At 34.3% G+C, this 21,185-nt stretch overlaps 1 protein-coding gene across 1 annotated transcript; it reads right to left on the minus strand.

Annotated features, from left to right (window-relative positions):
* Nucleotides 1-1,918: 1,918 nt before the first annotated feature.
* Nucleotides 1,919-21,027, minus strand: tspan15 (tetraspanin 15). The gene is made up of 8 exons (XM_051918045.1): nucleotides 20,819-21,027; nucleotides 15,588-15,773; nucleotides 14,892-14,966; nucleotides 14,171-14,266; nucleotides 11,683-11,796; nucleotides 6,370-6,420; nucleotides 5,798-5,914; nucleotides 1,919-2,863 (listed from the first exon to the last, which is right to left on the minus strand). Exons 1-8 carry the CDS (start codon nucleotides 20,900-20,902, stop codon nucleotides 2,702-2,704), a joined length of 885 nt encoding a protein of 294 aa, XP_051774005.1. The 5' UTR covers nucleotides 20,903-21,027; the 3' UTR covers nucleotides 1,919-2,701.
* Between the last annotated feature and the right edge of the window lie 158 nt (nucleotides 21,028-21,185).

Consider the following 21,185-nt stretch of genomic DNA (forward strand, 5'->3'; position numbering starts at 1 on the left):
AATATTAAGGTACAACCACTGTACTCACATGAACTGTTTTAAATATGTCTTTAGTACCTTTCTGGATCTTGAGAGGTTCAGTGACATTGCTGGCAATAGAGGCCTCACTGAGCCATCGGATTTCATCAAAAATATCTTAATTTGTGTTCCGAAGATAAACGAAGGTCTTACAGGTGTAGAACAACATGAGGGTGAGTAATTAATTACATTATTTTCATTTTTGGGTGAACTAACCTTTTAGAATGTGAGTATCAAATGATACATCAGGATTTAAGGAATGCTTATTTCTGTTGTTTAGTCATTACAAAACTATGTGACAATATTTTTATCTAATCTTTCTCCTAATCCACACTTTTTAAAGGAGATAAATGTAAAATTCAATAAAAATGACATGGCACAAATAAGTTGGTGAAACAGACTATCATTATCCATGTCTAAAGTGCAATATTCAGAGTGACGCAGTCCCTTTGCTAAGTCAAACCAGCATGACAGAGAACAGATAAGAACATCCACTGAAGCAGCAAAACACAGCTCTGTAAACATCATTTATTCATTCATTCAGCAGGACACTCACTGTGTTCAGGGCAATACTCGAGCTTTAACAGTGAAGTCAATGCATAGACAGAGAAATCACACAAAAGATATCAGAAAAGCCCAAACAAAGAGAAAGAAAATAAAAGAATAGATGTTAAGGCTTGTGTAATGTTAAGGCTTAATATTATTCACATCAACCTGTTTATTTGCAATTATTTTTCATTGAATAATGACACTGAAACAAATGCAATATATGGTGAAAATTTACATAAAACTGTAGAAACTTTAAATATGCCATCTGATGACTCTCCTGTCATTTAAATACAAGAAACAACCATCTTATGTATTTATCATAAAAAAAACTATATTAAAATATACAGTTTACTTGGATTTTTTGTTCATACAAAAAAAGAGACAGAATAGAGGATATAAAAACTACCACCCTTTGGCACAATAAAAAAAAAAAAAAAAAAAAAAAAAAAAAAAAAGATATACCCAAAGATGTACACATGATGCTCTGACAGAAATATGTTGAACTTGAAAAAGAAAAAAATATTATGAGAAGCACAACATATAAACGATGGTCATGAAAACTCCCAGATTTGTAGGAGTACACAATAATCAGATCATTGAGTATCTTTGTGAAAATTAAAGGAACACTCCACTTTTTTTGAAAATAGGCTCATTTTCCAACTCCCCTGGAGTTAAACAGTTGAGTTTTACCTTTTTCAAATCCATTCTGCCGATCTCCGGGTCTGGCAGAACCACTTTTAGCATAGCTTAGCATAGTTCATTGAATCTGATTAGACCATTAGCATCTTGCACAAAAATGACCAAAGAGTTTCGATATTTTTCCTATTTAAAACTTGACTCTTCTGTAGTTACATCGTGTACCAAGACTGACGGAAAATGAAAAGTTGCGATTTTCTAGGCCAATATGGCTAGGAACTATACTCTCATTCCGGCGTAACAATCAAGGAAATTTGCTGCCGTACCATAGGTGCAGCAGGCGCAATGATATTAAGCAGCGCCTGTGACCCCCTGCTTGCACAGGGGGCGTGCCTTGCAACCATGGAGACATTTGTAAGAGACGCTACGCAATATCATTGCGCCTGCTGCACCCCATGGTACGGCAGCAAAGTTCCTTGATTATTACGCCGGAATGAGAGTATAGTTCTCCGCCATATCGCAACTTTTCATTTTCCGTCGGTCTTAGTACACGATGTAACTACAGAAGAGTCAAGTTTTAAATAGGAAAAATATCGAAACTCTTTGGTCATTTTTGAGCGAGATGCTAACGGTCTAATCAGATTCAATGAACTATGCTAAGCTATGCTAAAAGTGGTACCGCCAGACCCGGAGATCAGCTGAATGGATTCGAAAACGGTAAAACTCAACTGTTTAACTCTAGGCGCGTTGGAAAATGAGCCTATTTTCAAAAAAAGTGGAGTGTTCCTTTAAGAGGAACAAATGCTGTTTCAGGTAAAGGCTCAATGTGAAGTAATATTTCATAATAATAATAATAATAATAATAAAAAAATAAAAAAACACCAAACACCATATGGTGGTATGGTGGCCACTAAGGGATTGGATTTACAAAGCTTTTTAGTGTGGAAATTTTATGGTCAGAATTTATACCGTTACTCATCTTAAGACATAGTGTACAAACAAAAGAGGCAGCACTCTTATTATGACGAATGTAGCTGTAGATTTATAGAAGTTCTCTTATGTGAAGCGCACTGTTGTACTGGAAAAAAGAAACCTTGCAATTTATCACCTTTGACTTACAGGGTGCCAATTGTCAAATCAGTTTCCCTGTTAAACAAAGCTAAACTCCGTAAAAGCTAAAGGCATTCTGACTCAGTCAACCTGATGTGAATATATGGCATCTTTGGTATATGATTTAGGTGTGATTTAGCAGAAAAAACCTGACACTGAAGGTCAGTCCAAGCATCAGTTCATTTTGACACATAAACTATCCATTTTCAGCTGACAGATAAAATAATGAACCCTGAGTGTAACTGTGAAAACAATATTGACAGCACAGTTGTGTTTTGCAAAGAGAGAGCTACAACAGTTATTTTCATCCACAGCAGGTGATAGTACCTGCATAAATCCTTTTATCTACGTAGTATCCAATATAAGGCTTTCTTTTAGGAGTTTTCACTCAGTCGATCAAAGGCATGCATCTGCAGCATTTGGCCAGCTTGCTTTGGCGCTTAGTCCCCTGGGGTCCGTCGTCCAGCAGACCATCCATATAGTGACCATACTCCTCAATGGCATCTTCCACACGGGTAATATAAAGCCAGGTAAAGAGCACTCCAAAAAACTAACAAAAAAGAGAAATACTTTTGTTCAACACAAATGAAAATCTAATAATCTTTTACTATGTGACATTTGAAGGGTTTATTGCATGTATTGCCCACTTCAAGTTCCCCCACAGCATTTAAACTGGACTGAGATCTGGACTTTGATCGGCCCTTTCAAAATCTCAACGGATGACCATTTAGCGTAATTTGTGTAGCCTGTTTCTAATGGTTGCCTGATGCACATTCTCATTAACTGTCACCAGAGACACTTGATGGGACCCTGAGGTTCTCCGAGACTTCCTGATGCATCTGCTTTTGGGGTGAATTTGGAGGGACGGCCTGGCCTGGACATATTGCCAGTGGTCTGAAACCTTCTCCTTTTGTACATTATTTTGTGTACAGAAATGGCTTTTGATCCCTTTCCATGTACTTCAACGCTTATGGTGGTACAAAAGCTATCAGTTCCCTTTCAAACAGTATACTTTTGTACCTTATTTACTCCTAAAGGGTGCATAATAGTACCTTAAAGGTACATATTATGACCTAAATGGTACATATTAGTACCTTTTGAAAGGATAATACTCCTTTTTTTAAACCATTTTTTTCTGAGCGTGTAGTGATAAACAAGCAGATGCAATTTTTTTCCACACGCAAAATGGGCATTTCTGTTTATTGAAGCTGTACAAAAAGTGTAATTTGATCAGTTATATCACCCTTTATTCATTGACATTGGTGAAATGCCAACGCAATATCTTTTCTTGGGGTGTACTAACTTTTTCACAGCACTGTGTTAATCTGCACACTTCATGCTGCAGCTATAGCCTACTATTTGTGCAGTAATATAAATCATGTAATAAACATCTGGAATGGTTCACAGTGTGGGGAGACTGACTAATTACTTTGAATCAACTGTGAATCACCATTTATGGAAAAAAGTATGTAAATAATTATAGCTTCTCGATTTCAAGACTTTTCTTGTAAAAAAACAAAAAAGTCCCATGAAGTCACTGCTAGAAATTCTACAGTGTTTTGATCTGCCTGCATTGACACCATTGTATGCGAACTGAATTGAGCTGGATGATGACACCACTGTTTACTCCAGTGCTGATATAGATAAATTAACTAAATTAATAACTATTGATTCTTACAACGGAATGAATCAATACTGAATTTACTTAAGATGGATAATGACACCATTTTCTTTAAGAGCTGCTGTGCAGCCAAAATTATATACTTGTTATCACTGTAAAGCTGCTTTGACACAATCTGCATTGTTAAAAGCGCTATATAAATAAAGGTGACTGCAGTACATCCATGTCTTTCTCAACAATACCTGGGCTCATCACAGTTAATCTGCCAACATCCTTTCCTGTGAAACAGCCTACAGATCGGGACTGTCTGACCTAAAATAAACTTAGCCCTGTTCCCAGCACTTCCAATGTACTTTAGCCTTTGTAAGAGAAAAGACTAGAAGTATACTTTTTGAGTGCATGATTTTTTTTCTGTGTTGTTGGGTTATCAAAGTTGCAGCATTATTGAAATGACTACAAAATGGATTCAAAATTTATGTGATTATGATAATCCACATCTGTGACTGTGGTGTTTTTTGACGCATCAAGGCACCTCTTTAAAACTGGTTAAAATGGGGGGACACACAACAACAGCTGCACATTAGAGGCTGCTTTTGAAAGTGAGATGGATTTTTCAGACTGCTAATTTGTTGAAAATCTGTCTACTCATGGTACTCTTTTGAGAAAAGTTTAAATTCATTCAAACCATGTCTCTCTCACCAACCTTCATCAGTGCGGAAAACACTTAACGAGGGGATATTATGTAAAGAGGGTATTTAATTACACTGAACTTATGAGTTGGCACAGATAATGATGAATGAAGACAAGATGCAATAACTCCATGAAGCCAAATTCATGGCCTTTTGAGGAGAAACATAACTGGCACTTTTTATTATGGCAAGTTTTGTCAAAGTAAATATATGAAAATTCAACTTTTTGAGCTTAATGAATTGTTATTCTTTTCATTTAAATGTATTAAATACTACTACTACTACTAATTATTATTTAAAAAACACTATTAACATGTATTACAAACTTTAAATATAGCACATTTAAATCTAATGTCCTACTAATGACTGTTCATCATCATAGTTTAAGCCAATGAATTATATAAAATGATCTTATTTATACATCACATTAGATGTGTACGCTTTTGTCACCATTTCCTCTAATATGTGTAATCCTGCCATCCAATTTGAATCTCAGAAGTACTGACCAGATGAAACTATGATATTTTTCTGCCATGATTACAGGCTTAGAATGACTGTTGGATGAAGAGGAGAGGATGAAGAGGAGCTCTTGAAGCTGGGTTGTGCTGTAATAACTGATAAACATGAATTGATTTTATTTGAACATAAAAACAACAGGATGGGCCATTAATGCACTGTTGATGTGTAATCTTTTAAAATGCGAAAATGAAGAATGGTTTACCAGAAATGCTGGCCTACACTATAGTAGGTTGACAATAAGCACTGTAGTTTTTGAAAATGAAATTGACAAAACAGAAATAACGTTCTTATGGATGGATACAGAAGAGTTTGAAACATGTTTGTTGTAGGCTGTCCAATTAGTTCTTCTTTTCATTCAACAAAGAACAGATCTCCAGAAAGATTTGATGGGTTTAAAAGTTGTTTTTTCCCCACACAACCCCAACACCCTTGTGAAAACCATTTAAAACTGCAATAATTGCTGTCATAACTCTTATCTCGAACTCTTCAAACACTTTGAAAGGTTCTTTCAATGAAAGAAAAATGTCATTTTTGTTCTTGACAAGCTTGCAAGGGATAAGAGCATGTATGTTTTAAGAAAAGTGCATCATTTGAAATATTACAATGACTTATGCAGGCAATCTAAACCTTCTTTTCTGATAAGCATGAGTCATACCTGAGGTAATAGGATGCCCAGAAGAAGTCCAGCCATGATTGTATAGTTGTCCATGAACCAAATAAAGACTGCATCAGTGCAACCGCGGATGTAGATGACATCTATATTTTCTAGCCTCTGTGGACAAAGGTCAGACCAGAGAAACAGAGGTCATATTCAAAGGTCATCTTTTCATTATTCAATTCTAAGAGTCAAAAAAAAAAAAATGCCCTCTTCGTATCTCTTATTAACAACCAATGTTGCGAAGTAATGGATGCGTTCAGAGATGCAAATGTATTGAGAGATAATTGGATGCTATTATAAGGCAGATCATCATTCATCTGTGCATGCTGCATATCCTCACAGCCTGTTAAAATTCAGAGGTGGTTCTCATTGCTCTTCCCAGATGATATGATTACCGATCAGACCTTTGACCCTTACAAATGACTGCATTTATACCAGATGAATCGACACAGAGCACTTTAAATATCAGAATGCACTTATAAGCTACTCTAACTTCCTTTTTCGTTCACAAAAGCAGATCTAACCAAAACAACATCAGACATAGAAATAGAAGTGATCAGGGAACATACCTCTTTACCCAGGGTCTTGTATCCACACATCGTATTAACAACTTCAGAAGGCTGCAATACACAAGCAAATGCAGTCTTACCATTTTCATGGAAGTAGTAAAACATTTGCATGTCCCTTAAAAAGTAAGATAGCAAACAGATCTGGCAAACAGCAAAACCTATGGTGGAAAAAAACTTAATATTCTCAAGTTGGATCGTAGATATGAAATTACACTTTGTGCTGATTAATGACTAGCCTACTCTCAACATAACAGGTCCATTTTACTAGTTTTGATCCCTGTTTTGTCATTGTAATTTACAGAGGTTTTAGTCAAACTAATGTAGTGCTAAGATTACTAAGCTTTATAAATGAAGCTGAAATTATTCTGCAAGTAACTGTACACATGCTGATTACATTTAAATGGATAGTTCACCTAAGAATGAATATTCAGACATTAATTATTCATCCTAGTGTCATGCTAAATCCGTAATGTCATGCTAAATCCGACTCTGGTTCATCTTTGGTTGAAACACCAATGAAGATATTTTTAATGATATCTGAGAGATTTCTGTTCCTCCATTGAAATTTAAAGTAACTTTCAATCAGTGTTCATCATATAAAGAGATCAAGTCTCTTCAGAAGATGTGGATTAAACCACTTGACTAATATATGTTTCTTTCACGAACTTCTTATGAACTTTGTAAAGAGTCAAAGTTTTGGTTGCATAGACTCTTAATGGAGAGACAAAGTTATCTCAGATTTCATTAAAAAGATCTTTATTTGTGTTTTGAAGATGAACAAAACTCTTATGGGTTTGGAACAAAATAAGGGTGGGTAAATGATGACAGAATTTTCATTTTTGGGTGAACTATCTCTTTAAATCAGTGTGACATGACCTTATTAAAATGGAAAAGGTTCCCAATATAGATTTTCCAGACTACATCAAAATGTATTTTGTTTGCCTGAAAGCCAGAAAGAGCTGATGACAGGACCAATTTACATTTAAAATGACAAGCACATCAGGAGACAACCCAAAAAGACAAACTGATAAGTGGATTGAGAATGTGACAATTTCATGCATCCTTGGAGCAACAAATTCAGCTCAAGGGAATGTAAAAAGCAGGAATATAGGGTTAGATTAAGCTAGAAATTCCTTTAAACAATATGTGAGTTTTATTAATATGAGGTTCACAAACAAAAAGGCAGATAAGTTATCAACATCTTGTTTCATTTTGTAACAACAGTGTATCTTAAGATAAGCACACACTTGCAACCAAGGCACCTTGAAGAATGGCCTGTCTGTGATATCAAGACATTGTAGGCACCATGCCTTAAGATAATAAACTTAATCAGTTAGCAAAAAACATAGCAAATTAGATATTATTGTTTTCTTTTATTCAATTTATTAGATGGTTAATAGTACATAAATATATTAGGAGAATCAGAGGTGAGAATCAAATGTTGTTTACTCTTTGATATCAATACATAATTGTTTGATCAATATATTTGCATTGGGATTTTTATACTTGGAAAATACATCTGCCAAAATATTAATATATGGTCCTACTATACTTTGAGCTGGTTAAGTGGTATAAGGTTCTTATATTATAATCTTTTTAGAAGCAAAGAACCAACAATGAACAAACTGATCTCCATCAGTCTTAATGAAGTGGGATTAAAGATCATTTCTTTGGTATTAAAGGCAATGTCATCAAATTAGATTCTGATATTCAATTTCAGACAAAACATTCTGATGTAATCTTCACATATAGAAAGCATTTTGGTGCACTGCTTTGTCTTAGACTGAAGTAATGATGAGATAATGCTTGTCCATAGGTAATCTGCACACAGCTGGATGTTGGCAAACAAACTCTGTGCTTGTTTCAAAACTAATGAAAAATGAATGTCCTTTTGACTGCAAGACCTGCTTTAGTATTGTACTTCAAAGGACCTATTTTTCAACTGTCCTATGCAACTGAATTATAATATCAAGCTGCTGGGTCATGTTACTAACATTCTGGCTTAAGTTAAGAATGTTTGACAAGAAAATAAATATGCAAGATACAAACTAACAAAAATATCAGTCATCTTTATCGTCACATGGCGTAACAATGTCTTCCTGACTAAAGATCTTGCAAATAGGTCTTTACTGTTATGATTTTTCTTGATTTGTGGAATACAAAAAAAAAGATTTCTTGAAAAAAAAAAAAAAAAAAAAAAAAAAAAGCCTATTTTTTTTCTATACAATGAAAGTGAACGGAATCTAATGGTGTTTGAAAACCAAAAATCATCAAATCATCTTCATGTTCCACAGAAGAAAGAAAAACATACAGGTTTGAAACGACATGAGGGTGAGTAAATTATGACAGAATTGTCAATATTATTAGAACTGTGTGAATGATCTCTGTAACTAACAAAAGTCAGGTCCCTTCCACCAGGAAGTGACATCATTTTTGGCACAACAACAGCAGCACAAACATTCCACCCTAAATTGACACTCATGTAAGCGAACTCTCAATCCCTCATTGAACTATGGCTAACTCGAGCTCTATATTTCCATTCTGTTAGACAGTTTGTTCATGTTATTGCCATTGTGGAAATAATCAAGCAATCAATCAGTGCTTCATCAGAGCATATTTTTGAAAGTCGGGTACCCTTTTATAGAAATACTTCTTAAAATGCAACACAAGAATATTCACTTTTAGCAGTTACAGATTTCAAAAGATACACAAAACAGGAATGACCCAGATAACGCAGGATCATTATGAGCTCAACGTTTCCATAAATGAACAAAATGTAAAGCAAAGCAACTGGCTGTTATGGAAAATGGAAAACCTGAGCAGAAAACACCTCATATTCTACATCATTTCAAAAATATGTCATGGACAAAGTTCCTTCCTAATTCACTGGATGTAGTGGCATTATTTTTGTACATGTAAAATTCAGCATGTGACAGTTAATTGTGAAACTGAAAATATGAACAGAGCTTAAATGGGACAACAAAACTAGCTGAGGAATACTGAAACACAAAGTGATCATTTTTTCCTTTTATGCGTTTCATCTTTGCCCTTTATGTCTCCTTTCAGGTAAGCAAACAGTAACCTCATGAAAGACTCAATTATAAAAGCAATAAATGCTTTTGGTTACCAAGTGAACCAGGGCTGGTCTAAATTTAAAATTTAATTTAATTACCCCAGGATTATATTTAGTTAACAGAAGAATGATTTATTTAGTTATTCGACAAATTGGTGCAATTGGCATGTCCAGATTTTGCAGAGTTAGATGCATTCCTGGGTCAACATATTTTGTTGATCCTGAAACTACATTCCTGTCTGAAAATTTAATCGTAACCATATCCCTAACTAACCCTACCAATAACTTATCCCTATAATCAGAGGGAAATGATAGGTGAATAACACTGATGTAGAAGCACCTAACCCTGGTTGTAAGCCTAAACTTGAAAACTGTAAAAAACTGTAAGCAAAAACTGTAAAATTGTCTCTCAAGTCTGATTGGTTGTTTAGAATGTTGTTCCAGGATCAACAAAGATGCTGATCCAGGAACATGTTGCACTTGGTGGAATCAGGTTCTGCGCACAGTTGACAGCAGCAACTGTGTTAAAGCATTAGTTCACCCCAAAGGCAGTCAATAGAGGGACAGACATCTCTCAGATTTCATCAAAAAGATACAAATTTGTGTTCCGAAGATGAACGAAAGTCTTAAATGTGTAGAATGACATAAGGGTGAGTAATTAATGACAGAATTTTCATTGTGGGGTGAACTAATGAAAAATTAACGCATGCATTTATAACGAGCAGGCTTGACTATTGTAATGCCTTTCTTTCTGATCTACCAAAGAATACAATTAACCAATTACAATTAATCCAAAATACTGCTGCTCGAGTATTGACAAAAGCCAAAAAGAGAGATCATATTACACCAGTATTAAAATCATTACATTGGTTACCTGTTAGTTTTTGTATTGATTTTAAAAATCTTTTATTAGGTTATGAAGCATTGCACTGACTTGCTCCAGACTCTCTTTCAAAAATGCTTACAGTATATGAACCTAGAAGGACTCTTACATCCTCTGATTCTTTTCTTCTAAATGTACCTCATAGTAGAACTAAAAAATCTGGTGATGCTGCTTTTAGCCGTTATGCTCCTCGCCTCTGGAACAACCTTCCCGAGAACATAAGATGTGCTGAAAACATTAATAGTTTTAAATCTAAATTAAAAACATATCTTTTTAGTCTGGCCTTCCTGTAAAGTCTTATAAAACCTTTTTATACTTCATGTGTTTTGCTTCATTTTCAATGTTGTATCTTATATTTCATATTTTAATCTTTATAAACTTTATTCTTAATCATGTATTTTAATGGGTCTATTTTATTTTTTTTAATTTTGTTCTTTTTAATTTTATTAATTGCTGTATCTATTAGTTCATTCCTGTCTGTAAAGCACTTTGAATTGCATTAATCTGTTTAGATTTATAAGTGCTATATAAATAAACTTTGCTTGCTTTAAAGTTCCCAGATATACCAACGCTATCTCACAACCAATTCGTATGTTTTTTACGAGGTGGCTAATTCGTACGACCTCACTCGTACGAATTCATATGATTTGTCTAAACCCCAGTGACGGGTAGGTTTAGGGGCGGGGTTTGGGGTAGGTCATTCGTACGAATTCGTACGTTTTAGCCACCTCGTAAAATACGTACGAATTGCTGTGAAATCAGGTTGGATATACTTGATCAAATGTGTACACTACCGTTTAAAAGTTTGGGATGGTTAAGATTTGTTTGAAAGCAGACTTCTCTGTAATGTTTTTGAAAGTATCCTCTCATGCTCACCAAGTCTGCACAGTAAAACAATATTATTGAAATATTTTTACAAATTTAAAACAACTGTTTCCTATTTTAATATATTTTAAAATGTAATATATTCCTTTGATGACAAGCAGCCATTACTCCAGTCTTCAGTGTCACATGATCCTTCAGAAAGCATTCTAATATGATGATTTGGTGCTAAGGAAACATTTATTATTATTATCGATGTTGAAAGCAGTTACGTATACAATATTTTTGTGAAAACTGTGATACATTTTTTTTTTAGGATTCTTTGATGAATAGAAAATTCAAAAGAACAGTATTTATTTTAAATAGAAATCTTTAGCAACAATTTAAAATACCAAACATTTGAAAGGTAAAGTGGAGTGTGCTTTATGGACTCTTTTTGCAAGAGTTGTGTTAAACAGCAAACAAAACATAAAGAGTGATGTGTGTATAGGTTTACACTGCAAAAAGGAATGAAAAAAAATATTTATAGACAAACCTCGACAATACAGCAGGCGTATGGCACTCCACACGCTAGTGGACCAGGAGCAGAGCAATTATGATACATGTTCACCTGCCAGTCTGAGTACTCCTTTCCCCCACAACACTTGAACTGGAAAAACAAGAGTCGAAGCAGTAAAACCACTTATCAATGGAAATACTAGCATAGCTTCAGAGGAAGACCATTATTTTTTGTAAAGTTTGTTGTTTCTCATCTAGCACTGCTGAAGATCTGTTGAGACTATGCTGTGATACAGTGATACAAAAGACTATTGGAAGAATATTTGTACACTGCATTTTTAAAAACAACATTTGAGCAAATGGTTGGATACCGGTTGAATTTGCTAGCATGTCATCTGCTAAATTGCACCTAGGTTGACAGGGCATGAAACATGAGAGGTGAATGAATATTCTGAGCTGCTCTGTATTCATTTATTGAACCAACAGCTTTCAGAGAACAAGCATGAATAAATATTAGGCTCCTGTCTTCCCTCACTGAATGGCACAATTCATATTCTAGCCCCTTAGCTCATTTAAATGGCAGTGAATAACATTTGAGGAAATTACTGAAGCAATTGGTTGATTCCCTCAAAAGAAGCACATCTTCACTGATGTACAAGAATTATATGGCAATCAGCAAAGAGCATAATTGTGTGATGATATCCAATAGCAGAAGGCAAACAGAAATTAATGCAGCGTGGGATGTCAGCCTAAAACAAATAAATGAGGAATGACCAGGACCCCTCTGGGAATGAAGCCACTCTCCACATCAGCCTGACAGAAAACACCGACTGTGTTCCGATTCACAGGCTCCTGCGCACTGCAAAAATCCACTTCAGTTGACAAAACTCACTGATTTGGAATGCATTTCAATGATGTCTAATATAGACAACACTTGAGCCGCACAGATTAGCAGTTGTTGTTACCTAATATTATTATATATATATATATATATATATATATATATATATATATATGAAGTTTTGATATGTGATATTGTTCAACTAAGTTGCCTTTAATTGATCAAAAATATATAAAATACAGCCATGTGAATTTATATAAAAATGTATTATTTTAAATCTCTGTTCTTGTATTTTATATTACTGTTGTAATGAAAATGTGATTTAGTAAATGTAATTAATGTTTCTTAAATTTTTTTTTATTTTATGTGACCTTATTTAATGTTACTGTAATAGTTATAAACTGCAAAAAAAACTGTGAACAACGTAGAAACTACCCCAAAGACAACTTAAACAGTTGCAGGCAGATGCTTTGGGTGTGGTTGTGTATTTGAAGGACTGGCAGACATTCTCATGCACCTCAGAGCCACTGGGCTCTTTGACACTGTTGCCATTAAAATGCCTATGCATTGAATGTTTTGTAGATGCGTCTGCTGGGTGCCTAAAATTACAAGTAGAGCTTTTTAAATGGACTCCTTCTACAAAGTCTAAATTCTCATAATTGGTGGGGCTTTCTAAGGATCACTGTTTGTCTGTATATGGTGGAACGGCTTATTTACTCTAGGTCTTTATATCATTTTCCACACATAAAAGTAAATACAAAGAAATTTCTAAAGCAAATGGTTGATCTCAATGTGTTACCTGTGCAATCAGGAGTTGTGGTTACCTAATTTATGGTCATTAAAGCCCATCCCTTATTTTGTTGTTTTAACTACAGTATAAAAGGGACATCTGAATTGTCACTATATCTGAGTTGGATTACAGGGCCCTATGATTTCCATGATAAAGCTGAATGTCATGGAATTTGGAAATTTTTGGATTAATAAGTCAAAAGTAATACTGTAATACTGTACACTTAATCAAATTCATAATCAACCACCAATTTTTTTTTTTTTTTTTTTAAACAAAAGGTATTCACTACAAACCACCAAAATAAAAGTTCCATTTAACTTAATTTAAGAAATGATGATCGAATGTATTACTAAAAAAAAAAATTATAAAGAAAAAACCTGTTGTGCAGCCTATTTTTTTGAAAAAATGCCATATTTGTTGCAAAAAGGAACTGTTGTATTTTCATTTTATTACATTTTTAAAAGATTGACTGAATTGTTAGGTTTTATGATAAATTTGAATTAAATCTTAAATTTGTATTTAATCATAAAATCCAGGAAAATTAAAACAAAAATACAATGGAATTCAGGCAAAAACAACACCACCACCACAGATTTCATATGGCCCTAGTATTGTTACAATTTTAATAATTATTAAATTCAATTGATTAGCTATGCCTTATGATAAAGAATCATCTTTTATTAAAAATATTTATGAATTTATTAATTAGAAATATTAATTAAAACCATTAAAATGGAATCCAGAAAAAAATAAATAAATAAATGAGAGAAAAAATAGATTTGGTTTACCAGCCTCTTTTTTTAGCAACAAATAAGTATAATCGTGAGTTAATGAATTAACTTATTAATGAATGCAGAGAGGTCTGGATCGTGCTCCATGATATAAATCTCTTACCGTACTCTGAACAAAGTCCATGATGTTTTTGAAATCAAGGTCATCATAGTAATTCACCATGCCTTTACGAATGTTTTTGTTGAGAAGGTCCACTGTCTATTGGACAAAGAAAGGCCAGTGTTATAACAGGAAGATGTTGTTTTTGCAACAAATTTCATATGTACGATTTCTTTTAACATGGGAGGCCTTTGTTGTTCCTCTCATCTGTTTTTGAAGCACTTAGAAAAACAGTAGAATCTGAGAACTGGTACAATTAGGTTCTTAAGAAATATAATTGAAATTAAGTTCACAATGATGGTAATGCTCTGGCATCAAAATTATTTTGTTAATGATTGCTGAAGTGTCAAGAAGGCAAACAAATTTCACTCCCAGCTGACGACGAAATACAACCTCATCTAATCAGAAAACAGTCATGACCCAGTGACCACGTAACAGTACTCACAATTATCTTTTTCACATTAGCATGGATCACATTAATCCAATGAAATTAATAACAAAGAAACTGCCAACAATTACTGTCACATTGCATGGCTAAATACTATTAGAACATTGAGAATTCTGTATATATTAAAATGACTCTTTATGGCCCATCTGTCACTTGGAAATGACAAGTACATAGAAAAACGAGTCTAATTATAAAGGCAGGAATTAAACACATTTGTCAAGAACATCATACAACAAACAAATAAGAAAAGAAAAAAAATCAGAGATAAAAATGTACCTGGGTCCTAAAGATAAGAGCAACAATCCCACCGACAAGCTCCAAAACGAGACAAAGAGCCAGCATGTAAAGAAACTGCAAGGCAAGAGTAAACAGTGGATCTCAAGTGAAACAGAGACAAGGGCAAATTACTCAAATGAATCAAATGAAACAACTGTCGCACACCTCAATTTCTGCCCTACTTGGGCAGTGAGTCCATCTGTGTGTGTATAGCACTCAGTGACATTTTCACAAGGCAGATGAACCAGTGAATACAAATAGCTCATAACATGATTGAATTCCCATCATCTTGTTTCCTTGCTATTGTGTGCATCCTTACAACCTTTCTTTCTTCTGTGGGATGCAAAAAATATTTTGAAAAATGTTTTTGTCCATATAATGATGACAACACTGGACATTGACTTTCACTATACGGACAAAAACAAGACATGTTCTTGTGTGTCATACAGATTTGGAATGTCATGAAGGTGAGTAAATAATGATTGGATTTTAGTTTTTGCGTAAACTACCCCTTTAAGCTTATAATATTATTTTTCTGTTTGCTCCCTTCAAAAAGCATCATTATAAAGAATAAAATATGAAGTGTTTTGTGCAGCAAATCAATATGATTTACATAAGCGATATGCTGAAGTACAGCATTTGTGATGTAGAGGACACTACTACATGCAAGTGTCTAATGGAAAAATGAAAACTTACCACTTTGAGAAGGCACAAGTTGTCTCTGAGAGACGCCAGAACCCCGATGAAGGAGACGATGAACATGATCACACCGAGCACAATGAGGATAATGGCGGGAGCCAGGAACACTCCATCCAGCGTTTTGTAGCGTTGTCTCTCCACCTCTGCATAGATGCCGATGGCCAAAATAAAGCCCCCTATCAACTGAAACAAATCGCACAAATCAGATCAGACCATTTGAATTTAACGCAAAATTAGATTACAGATGGAACGATCAACACTATTTCAGTGATATTAGTATTTTTAAAAAGGCACATGTGTCAAAAACAACATGGAAGAGTCCATGAAATGTTTAGTCAGGGCCTCAAGAAGTCTAACAAGGATGGTCATTATTGAACCTAGGAGTATTTTAGTTTTTTCATATTTAAATGTATTACGATTAAAACAAGAGTAAAGTAGAGCTATTTGAAACTGTGACCTCCTGAGTTAATGTATTCTAACATTGAATCTTAATGGCTCCCCTGATGCGCAGAGTGTGATTTCCATTTGAAGATATTCTAAATGATTATCATATTCTACTGATCAGAGCTGTAGTTGACTAATTAAAGAATTAAAGCATGTAGTTTTAACCCCAAAGCATTTCTGTGTCAGAATGAAGAGTAGTATAAAGTAGATGTAGGAGAAGCAGTGTTGAGGGTAACACATTACAAGTAATGCGAGTAATCAGATTACTTTTTTCAAGTAACTATTAAAGTAACTTATTAAATTACTTTTAAATTTAAAAGAAAATATATCTGAGTTACTTTTTCAAACAAGTAATGCAAGTTACTTTGTTTTCCTATTTTTTGACTGACAGCATTATATATATATATATATTTATTTATTTTTTTTTTTAGTCCGGCTAAAGTCCAGCCCAGATGAGTAAAAGTAACCCAAAAGTAATGTAATGCATTACTTTACATAAAAAATAAGTATAGCAATTAGTTACTTTTTTAGGGTGTAATGCAATATTGTAATGCATTGTAAAGTAACTTTCTCCAACTCTGAGGAGTAGCAGATGTCAGATGTTGTGCAAAAGTGAACAGCAAATGCACTTCTACAACCCAGAGAAATAAACACTAAGCTCCAGTGACATGGCTTAATGGCATAATCAAATAATAACCATTATAATGCTGGCCTGGTAATTGCAATAAAACCACTTCATGCCTGTTAACTCATTGTGTGTGTGTGTGGACATGTCTGTGTGCATATGGCGTTTACAACAAATTTTGTTGTGCTGATGCATTCCTTCTGTTTCTGGACTTCCTTTCTCATTCAACACCACACCAGGATAGTCTATATGGATAAGAGGTAGTAATCTTCTTCCTTAAATAGAGGCATAATCAGTATGTACTAGGGACTAAAATCATTGCCAATGCATCAATAATATTATATGGTGTGTAAATCGCCAATTGTTCTAAAATGATACTGTACTGTTCAACAGTACAACGGATCAAATTTCAGAGGGAGGCTGCAGCTAAATTGTATGGTGAATATGAGGGGGTGTAAACGGGTCAGACTGGTAAATGAATGGACTAATTACAAAGTAAACGACTCACCCACTTAGACCACTTTTAATCTCGTCCAAATTGAAATGAACTTGAAACACAAAATGGTCTGAGAGTAATCCGGTTTTTAGTAACAGTCCACTCAGTTTGGTTAAATTAAAGCTCTACCTCCATGTCTGCCAACATCATTAGCTTAGGACTAATGGGCGCTAAAATAAGAAGGTGCCCATTGTTGAAGCAATATAAAAACATTAACTTAATCTCTTATATGCGCTCAAAAGTTGCATTTTGATTGTTTATATTGCAATAATATTGTGAAATATTACTATAATTATTACAATTATAAAATAACTATTTTCTATTTTAATATATTCTAAAAAGTAATTTATTCCTGTGATGACAAAGCTGAATTCTCATCAGTTTTCAGAATTTTTTTGTCTTCAGTGTCACATGATCCTTCATAAATCTTTTATGGTGCTTAAGTAACATTTCTTATTATCAACAATTGTGCTGCTTAATATTTTTGTGGAAACCGTGATACCTTTTTTTGTCAGAATTCTTAGAAAGTTCAAAAAACAGCATTTATTTGAAACCGAAATCTTGATACTGATAGACTGGAAGAGAAACAGAAACAAAAAAACAATGCCTTTATGTTTAGGTCCCTCAATAAGGTTTCAAAAGCCTCTTGGGAAATTCCGAGAACAGTCTGAATCCACCACCACCTCATTTCAACAGAAGCTGGTTCTATCTGGGTGGTCATAGTTACTTATAATTAATTTATTTTCATGTACCTTTATTCCAAACCGCATTGCTTAAAGATTTTTATTACTTAAAAGGTATATGAAAACAAAGATCATCCTTATAGCAATTTACAAAATGTCTAGCACAGAGGTCTTCAACCCTGCTTGGTTTATTTCCAACCTACTTCAGCACACCTGCCTGTGTGCTTTCAAGCAATCCTGAACAGCTTCATTCGCCGCTTCAGGTGTGTATGATTAGGGTTGGATTTGGAAAAAAGTAAAACTTTTTATGCGTTTTGGTCGTTCAATTACATGACAATGGCGTTTTGGGGCCCTGAAAACGTAAACCTTTGTAAAAGGTTTTTAGAGTGCAAGTTTTTGAAAACAATACCGTTATCCTCTCTGTGTAAACTACAAAAACGTGAACTTGTGAAAACAGTGACGTCATGCTCATGTGTATTACATGTTCAGTCTATAGGGGCGTAGTGTTTCTTTACAAAAGCACATCGCCAACTACTGGCTTGTCATGTGTAATACAGCGTTTTTAGTCATTTTTGAGGATCTGTGTGAACGGGGATCATTTTGACAATGGTGTCATCTGTATGCGAAAAATGCAAAAGGAAAGCTTTTCTGTTTTTAGTACATTTTAAACATACCCTAAACTCTACAGGGCAGTGAGTCACCAGGAGCAGTGTTGAAGACCTCTGGTCTACTACTTACATCTGCAACCGTTTCAGTAAAGTAAGCACCTTCAAACTCTTCAAGTCAAGCAAGTTGTATGCATAAAAAATAAAAGACAGTGCACTTCAGAATGCCTTTTACCAATCAACATGAGTGCACAATAATCAACAGAGATTGTAAGAACAGATGTACACCCTTGCTTTTGTGAGCAGAATAGCCATCCACACATAATAATTCACCCTCGCTGCCTTGTGTGAAGCACGTGCACCAGGTCTCTTGTGAAAGCCCTGATGAGAGCAGCAAAAGGGTGCGCTAGGTCAGCCAGCACTGTAATACTGCTGCCAATGGGCCACCAAGAGCCTCGGCTGGTGGCATAATGGTCTGAAATAGCGTCCTGTGGGGCCCATTGTTTATGCTGTCAGTGTGATGGATTCAACATGTGCAGTCCTGCTCTTGACAGAAAGCTATGAGAAAAGCACAATGGTGCAGCCCATAGCATTTCAAACCTCTGCTGCCACGAAGGGTGGCTTTGACACTAGCCCTTTTCTCACAATAATCTATTTTAAATACCAATAACGGATGAGAATAAAGATAACAGAATGTCATAGTCCCTACGCCATGACAGTGGCTCAAACTTGAATAGTACTACAATGAAAAGCATATGAAATGGTATTATCAAAGCATTTGCATATCAAATGGTATTAAAGCATAAATAACACATTAATGCCACATTAAATATCACATTAATGCCACAAATGTGAAATGTATATAAAAGATTATTATGAGTTTATGAAAACATGACACAAACAGATGACAAAATAATATGATGCAAAAAAAAAAACAAAAAAAAACATCAAATGTGGAGAAGAGAAACAAAATTAAGCTGAACAATAGGAACAAACATTGCATAGTGACTATAATTTGTAACTGAATTTATGCTAAGAATTTTAATCAGATCTGAGTCTGAACTGTTTTAAAATTTAAAAAAGCAAATATCAGGGCTTATGTAACCCCAAATGACACTCTAGTTTATTTTTAGTAAGTCACAGTTTGACAAGAGTAAATAAGAGTAGGCTATTACGTAACTTGAGAACTAAAATAAAACAAGCTTGATAATGTTTTGCATTAAAAGCACTAGAATAGAATATTCACTAATAGCTTTTAAAATATATGTAGAGTACAATTGTATGTACGGTTATATGTACCTAGACAATATATTAAAGGATCACGCATTCAGGAGGACACATGCAAACTATTTTTAAAACTTTCAACTGATTTGAAGTACAAGGCAATCTAGGACCAACGTTCACCAACCCTGCACTACTGGATAAGTAAAGGTATCACAACAGACTGTTATCTATAATAACTTTATTTTGTTTATAATATAATAAGAGATAGGAGTTAGATATTATAATCCTATAAAAGCATATCTAGAGGATTTATCCTACTATTCAGTCTTATTGTGAACAAAACTGCTCTCTGACCGTAAAAATAAAGGTCTTACAGATAGCAAGCAAACATCATACAAAGACAACAAAAATGATACTGCTCATATAGCTAGGTGGGTCCTCAAGTGGTAAATTCTTAAAGAACTCAAATTCAACAATGTATGTTGCTCATCTTGAGCTGAGTGACTATGTGCAAAATGATATGAAATATGAATTATGGCTTTCACAGTATGCGCACACAGTATTTTGGTCATCTGATTATCATGCAATCAATAACAGAAGCAAGATTACCACAAACGACTAAAGTTTCAGTTTCTATCTACTTCTCTCAAACGGAAATTTACTTGCTATTTACTTGTTGTTTTGTGCCCAAAAGAACACATCAATTTAACAAGAAAAGTGTTTAGCCATTTAAATTGTTTACCTACTTTAATTAGTCATTACCTATTATTTCCGCTTAGTATTTTCTACAGCGACGACGTTGCAAATATTTAATAAATCAATTAATAAACACATGCAACGTCGTAAAAAAAAAAAAAAACATTTGTTTTCAACATCAAGTTACTCTACTAAAGAGATTCTTAATCCCACAGTACAGTAGGAGGGTGGGGTCAAGAGCACTGGTTAACAGGTGTGATCTTAACATAATTAAACATTTATAAACATGATCAAATGTTACTTCTAGCAGACTTCTTATATTCAACTATAATGTTTCTTTCTCTCTGTTCTTTATGACTTTTTAAACCGAACTTGTGCACATTTGCTGACATAACCTAATGGATTTATCACACCGATCTATTTCATATGAGAGAGAAAAAAACAATCAAACTCACCCAGAAAATTGTTGCATATACGATTAACGAGAACTTGAGAAAGATGTACGAGCACCTATCACAATATCGGACTTCATTTGACATGTTAAAACCGTATAAAAAACGTATAAAACGTTCCCGTAAACACTTCCTGGTTTGTTTGTATCGTCTACCTGAGTAAGCAGAGCACGCGCTCCATTATCACGCCGACAAGAATTATAATATTTTGATTGATGGGTGGTTTGTCCAATGGCAGAGCGGGATTTCACATAGCATTTCTCATAGAATTTTTTGTTTTGGAGTTCTTAAGGACATGCTTACTTTTTAACACTACAGTTACAGTTAACATGAAAAAAAAATACAAAACAATAAACAAAAGTAACTCATT

The sequence above is a fragment of the Ctenopharyngodon idella genome, chromosome 13 (assembly GCF_019924925.1).
Source record: "Ctenopharyngodon idella isolate HZGC_01 chromosome 13, HZGC01, whole genome shotgun sequence".
Classification (NCBI taxonomy): domain Eukaryota; kingdom Metazoa; phylum Chordata; class Actinopteri; order Cypriniformes; family Xenocyprididae; genus Ctenopharyngodon; species Ctenopharyngodon idella.

What these genes read in the sequence shown, in the direction of transcription:
- tspan15 (XM_051918045.1), bottom strand. Translation starts at nt 20,902, where the DNA reads ATGTCAAATGAAGTCCGATATTGTGATAGGTGCTCGTACATCTTTCTC. An exon ending in TGGACTTTGTTCAGAGTACG is followed by an intron (nt 11,797 to 14,170) that starts GTAAGAGATTTA and finishes TTGTTTTTCCAG; the next exon opens with TTCAAGTGTTGTGGGGGAAA. An exon ending in ACGCCTGCTGTATTGTCGAG is followed by an intron (nt 6,421 to 11,682) that starts GTTTGTCTATAA and finishes TGTGTATTGCAG; the next exon opens with CCTTCTGAAGTTGTTAATAC.